Raw genomic sequence first — 6,042 nt, forward strand, 5'->3', positions numbered from 1 at the left:
CGCCCCCCCCCCCCCCGGCGCCCTATGCCTGCAGGAAGTAGCCAGACTTGAGTTGATGCCCTTTTCTCCAAAAGATCCTAAAATGTTGGTCATAAATATCGTATCAGCTTTCTGTCACCCCTTATACAAACAGTCTGGAATGTAAATCCCAGCCTCTGGCCTCCATCTTTGGAGGCCCCTCCCCTGTGCCCCTTGAACTTTGACCCCTCCTCAAGAAGGGTCAAGGTAGCCTGCCAAACCTTGACCCCTCCCCCAGGAAAGGTCAAGGCCACTCCCACAGGCTATTTAAACTGCACCCCAGAAAATAAACACATGGTTTTTTCTTTTCCTCTCCGGTGATCAGTTGGTGACTTTCCATTCCCCTTGGGAACACTTGGGAGCACAGGAGTCCAATTAAACCTGGATATCTTTTAATCTGGTTTGATTTGATCTAATTGGGATTGATTGTGTCGGCAGAGCTTGTGTAAGGAAAATATTCCTAACACCGTGGCTCTGTAGTGGAGTTAGAAGTCAGAGATTGTGATGCATTCAAAAGTTCCATTATTATACAGGATTGTTTAGACTTGTTTAGGCTATCCTAAGTTTTTATTTTCCTTATAAAGGATTGTTCTTTTGAGATCTGTAAAGAATTTTGCTGTAATTTTAATAAAATTTACATTAAATCTATAGATTGCTTTTGGTAAGATTGCCAAAATCTTTCCATTTTCTGATGTCTTCAATTTCTTTCTTCAAAGACACCGGATGAAACTTTACCATGTAAGCCACAGCCATGTGGCGGTGCACAGATGAACAGAAATGGGTTAGTTTAAGATATAAAAGCTAGCTAGAAAGATGCTAAGATATTGGCTAAGCAGTGATTTAATTAATACAGCATCTGTGTGATTATTTCAGGTCTGGGTGGCTGGGAATGAACAAGTAGCTTCTGCCTACACCTTATGTAGACAAGATTGGCCTTATACTGCTCTGTCTCTGGGGTGCTGAATTACTGGTGTGTGCCCTGTGCCTTGACATTTCCTTACAGTAAGGGTACACAGAGGCATATTTCATATCCTGCCCACCTGGTGCCTCCCAGGGACAGATGACAGTGTCAGGGCTTGGAACAAAAAGAAGAGAGAGAAAGTTCAACCTTGGCTAAGATTCCTGAGCATTCCAAGGCTGTATTTGGTTGTTTCTGAGTCACTGTCATGGGATTATATGGCCCTGGCTCCAGTAAACTCCCAAAGGAAAGACAATAAAAACGCACACAAAACAAAAACCAACACTCACTTACAAAAGGTGATTTATTGATTTTGTGGAGTTACTGAGAGTCTACAGTAGATGAGATGTGAAAGACGCCAAACGACAAAACTCAGGCCAGGGGAGAATTCCAAGGACATGTGAGCTGTGAGGGGGTCACCCTCAGGACCAAGAGAAAAGCAAGATGGAGGACACTTGGGGAAGACAAAGAGCATGATGAATTGGGTCAGGAAACACACTGTGCCAGGTCATCCAGTACACCACTTCTGTCCTGAGAGGACTACCACCTGCAACAAAACAGACGGGAGAGGGATGTGTTCCCGAGGTCCTGAGCTGTGATCACACCACAGCACAATTCTCTAGCAATGCTCCAACCACATTGTCACCCGTCTTTCCTTCCCTTGCTCCACCCGTGTGGTGGCTTCGGTTCCCAGAAACTCAAACCCTCACCTTCTCCAGGGTGTGGCTTATAATGGTCCTTGGTGTCTGGAGGAGCCACCTGATCGTAGGCCTTGAATGATGAAGATGGTGCCCACCACGATGCCCACGATGCCCACGGACAATCCCAGGGCACAGACCACAGTCTCCGTCAGCTCTGACATGGGGGTTGGAACCTCAGGTTCTGGGAAAGCAATGTTTGTGGAGTCAGGAGGGAGCATGTTCATGTGTAAGCATGTAAGAGGGCCTGTGTGAGGATGGAAATCAGTCCACACAGACTTTGGGGCTGGTCCTAAGGAAGAACATGAAGTCTACCATAGAAACTCTTTAAGAATGGAAAATGAGTTTGGTCACCAGAGCCAGAAGTTAGGCTGTTCTAGAGCTGACAAAGAACAAGAACATGCAGAAGCAGGGAGAACCCACACGTACCCCAGTGTTGCAGCGCCGGCTCCTCCAGGCCCCAGTGCTCCACCTTGCAGTCATAGACGTCATCGTCAGAAGGGATGAAGGTGAGGTAAGACATCTTTTGGAAGGAATGGTCGCTGTTGGAGATGAAACTGGTCTCATAAACACCGTCTGTGACTGAGTTGCTGTTTCTCAGCCACGTGATGTTGACCACAGGAGGGAAGATCTTGTCCACAAAGCAGATGAGGGTGTTGGGCTGACCCAGCAACACAGGGGACTTGGGGAACACGGTCACCTCAGGAACCTCTGGAAAGAAAACAGCCTGGTTATGAGTAACTGATGGGAGTTTCTCTCCCTGATGTTCTGCTCTGTCTGGTGAGGGAGACCCCCCTCCAAGACTCGCCCACATGATGGTCAAGGAACCCAAGCTTCCCTTCTGCTTAGAGCCCATGTTCTTCTCTTTAGGGTGTTAGGATGTCTGTTGGGGCCTTTGGGAAAGATTTGAGGAATGCATTGTGGAAACAAAGAGCTTTATATTACATGGAATATGTGATTTGAAAAAAGAGAGAGGATGAGGGTTTGGGGATGAGGAGATTGGGCATGCCTTGGAAAGGAGGGAGTTTAATAGAGCAGTGGATCACGTTCCCCACCAGGGGAGGGAGGGAGGAGCAGGGTGCTGAGCACGTACCGTTGGTAGCTGGGGTATAATTGGACCTCTTAGTCAGGACGTTCAAGTTGTGTTTTACTGTAGCTATATTTCGTAGTGCGCCTTGTGGGTCAACGGTTATCAGTTTGCCAAACTCAGGAAGCTTCCAGACTGTCTCCTTCTTATCCAAGTCCACATATAACTCCTCATCACCATCAAATTCACATATGACCTGGCCGTTGGGTCCGTAGGACTGATAGGTAGTTATACCATAGATGCCAACATGGTCAACTGATGAATTCAGGTAGATAGCAGGAAAATGGAAAGAAGGAAAACAGGAAGAAAAAGGGATGTTATTAAACAGAATGAGAAAATGCCATGAGCTTCATTTTTGATACTTTTCATCACCCACTCATTCCTACCCCTTCAGTGCTGGTTACAGTCCAGTCTTTCCCTCTATGACATATTACACAATGGTGGAATGTCACGTGTTTTATTTCTGCTGTCCTGAGCGCCTCTACCAGTGTCTGGTACATGACAGCCTTATACCAAGCAACTCCCAACTGAATGGAAGAGGAAAGCAATTCTACCCAAAAGATGTCAAATAGGCAATGTCAAGGCATAGATTTTAGATTTTTTTTTATTCTTCATTTATTGGATTTCAACAAATCTCAGCCATGATACTATGTAAGGAGTAACTGCCCAGCCAAGCCTGGTCAGCAAGTGATCAGTATGCTTGTTGGTTAACAGGAGAGTTGGGCCAGTAGACAGAGTATGTGTACTGTGTTGTGAGGGGCTGTGGGCAGGTTACAGTCGGGCGTTCTGCACAAGCAACTGCCAATCAAGTCACCATCCTCTCAAGGTCCTGTTATTTGCAGGGGCCTCTTTTTCTCATTGAAATTAAGGTTGTTTTTCAATTTGCTGAAACTTTCCTCTATTCTGATGGTTTCTGCTCAGTTTTAATTAGTAGACTTCCAGTTCCTCTGCCTTTTCCCTTTCCAGTGTGGCCATCTTGGTTGGTATCATCAGCCCCCTGGCCACTCCCCCCCATACCCCACACTGCCCCCTCAAAGCTTACTTATCCATTATCAATAAATGTTTTTGACTCCTTCTCCAAATATGGATGTACACGGCCTTCATTTCAGCAGGTGCCTGTCCTGGGCCACATGCATTGTTGAGGACACCTCACTGCTTCCTGTCATTACAGTTTTGACCTCACCGGGGTCCACTGTCCTCAGCAATGATTTTTCTGCTTCCTGACCTTGGTCTGCTTTCCTCACTAGTCTGCACACTCCCTAGGGGCAGGACAGACACTTCCTAGGCACAGGCAGCAGGTTTTATATATTTTAGCACCCAAACATTATCTTAGAAAGTGATTTACACAGGGGAGCATTGAATTATTATTGATATTTTTGAGTCCATGGAGACTTGGGAATGACTGACAGCTCTCAGAGCACAGGCACAGGGTCCTCAGGCTTGTGTAGCTTGTGCTTGCCTGTGTCGTTGTTAGAGAACACCATTAGATGGGATGATAGAATAGGCAGCCTATGTTCCTTACTTTGTTACAAAAATGTGAAACTATATCTGGAGTGGGAACAAATAAAAAATGGCATTTAAAGGCATTTATTAATGAATAGATGTGAAAGTCAGGGTTAGCGGTGAGCAGTTCTGCCTTAGGACCTGTGCACCCATGCGGCTTGCTTTGGATTCCTTCCTTGATAAAAATATTGAAAGTCATTTTTACTATATAAGACAAATACAGGCTGAGTTAAAATCAAAGCATTTCTTAGACCTTGAAACTTCACATTTTTTTTCTAAACTGAAAAGAAATGGGAATATTTTCACTTAGCCCTACTGTTCTGTGGTTCCTTGGAACCGTGGTGTTCACACCTGATTCGAGCACTCTCATGTGACACCGTAGAAAGAAACCAGGACAAGCAGGTGAGACTTCTACCTCCAAAACTGAGTGACAGCCGCCATGGTTCACAAGGTTGCTCAATCCCTTCCACTTCCTGCTTCAAACTAGTAACTTTGTAACTGACATTTTGCAAAGCTACCATTAGTGTCTGTAAAATGGCACAGAGTGAAGGGGGGATCCTGGAAGGGGACAAGGAAAATATGCAGAGTGGAGAGAGGTGGGCTACACAGGCCGAGGGTACAGGCTCTTGTATCCTGTGCTGGTCCATGTTGCTATTGTAGAACTTCATTAGGTGACATACAGCACAGGCCCACATTCCTTACTTGTTACAAAAATATGAAACTATATTTGGAAGGCGGACAGGGGAAAATTGATTTAAAGTCATTTACTAACGAATTAGTAGTAAAGGTCTCACTATGTAGTCCAGGCTGTCCTTGAACTCACAGTCCTCCTGCTTCAGCACCTAAGCACTGAGTTACTGGTGATCACACCCAGGCCCAGCTTGCTTTTCACTGTTTTTAAAGCACATCTACGTACTTTTTGCTTTGGTCACTTGTGAGGACACCTGAGGAAATCAAGATTCAAGAGGACTGTCCAGTAGGATGGTGGCCCCTTCTCTCACTTCCCGCCGGGCCAGTTCCTAGCATGGAGAGTAGAGACCCCAGCACAGGGAAGTGTTTTCTGTACACCTGTATACATGATTCACGGAACAGTTTTCCTTAGGATACACTCCAGGAGATGGGTACGAAAGGCTCCAGAAACTCACAGAGAAATTTGAGAGTAATAGTTTATGGATTTCAGTAATGAAAAATCATCCATTCGTGGAAACACCCCCAAGTTTAGAGTCAACCCCACCAACACAGAACCCTCCACTCTTCCCTCACTGGACCCACCATTAGAATCATGGCTTGGTGAGCACAGCTCGTCAACCAGAGCCTCCTGAAGACAAACGGGGTCACACAGTTGTTAGACCACCTAACATAGAGAATTTGCATCTCAGCCAATTTGTGTCTCCCTCTTCTCTCAATTTCCCATTTCCCGGATCCAGGCATCCTCAGCTGTGCAACTCACCCTTAATGTCGTCTTCACCCTGACAGGGGCTGAGCGTGGTGGTCAGGGCGAGGATCCCCAGAACCAGAGCTCTCCTGGGCGTCATCCTCTTCCCTGGGTGGTCTCAGCTGCTGCTGTTCTGAGTCCTCAAGAGATTGTGAGGATCCAGCCAAGGAGGTCTGACACCAAACCAAACCCCGCCAGAACCAATCAGAAAATTCCATTGTGATGACGTCACAGTTGCCAGGTGCAGAGTTTGTACTGAGAGGCCTGAAAGAGGCGAAGGGGAACTCCAGGACCTTAGCAGCCTCTGCTCAGAGTGGACCTGAGGGAATGCCCTGGGAAAGGA

At 46.3% G+C, this 6,042-nt stretch overlaps 1 protein-coding gene across 1 annotated transcript; it reads right to left on the reverse strand.

The window, feature by feature from the left end:
• Positions 1-1,694: 1,694 nt before the first annotated feature.
• On the reverse strand, positions 1,695-5,834 carry LOC126494856 (H-2 class II histocompatibility antigen, A-R alpha chain-like). The gene is made up of 4 exons (XM_050132303.1): positions 5,715-5,834; positions 2,768-3,016; positions 2,104-2,385; positions 1,695-1,858 (listed from the first exon to the last, which is right to left on the reverse strand). Exons 1-4 carry the CDS (start codon positions 5,797-5,799, stop codon positions 1,704-1,706), a joined length of 771 nt encoding a protein of 256 aa, XP_049988260.1. The 5' UTR covers positions 5,800-5,834; the 3' UTR covers positions 1,695-1,703.
• Positions 5,835-6,042: the final 208 nt, after the last annotated feature.

The sequence above is a fragment of the Alexandromys fortis genome, unplaced genomic scaffold (genome assembly GCF_014885135.2).
Source record: "Alexandromys fortis isolate MF-2015 unplaced genomic scaffold, M_Fortis_MF-2015_v1.1 scaffold_420, whole genome shotgun sequence".
In the NCBI taxonomy this organism is placed as follows: domain Eukaryota; kingdom Metazoa; phylum Chordata; class Mammalia; order Rodentia; family Cricetidae; genus Alexandromys; species Alexandromys fortis.

Coding starts and splice junctions, on each gene's coding strand:
- LOC126494856 (XM_050132303.1), bottom strand. CDS start 5,799: ATGACGCCCAGGAGAGCTCTGGTTCTGGGGATCCTCGCCCTGACCACC. Junction 3,017..5,714: donor GGGTGAAGACGACATTAAGG/GTGAGTTGCACA, acceptor TGAATTCATCAG/TTGACCATGTTGGCATCTAT. Junction 1,859..2,103: donor GCCGGCGCTGCAACACTGGG/GTACGTGTGGGT, acceptor TTGCTTTCCCAG/AACCTGAGGTTCCAACCCCC.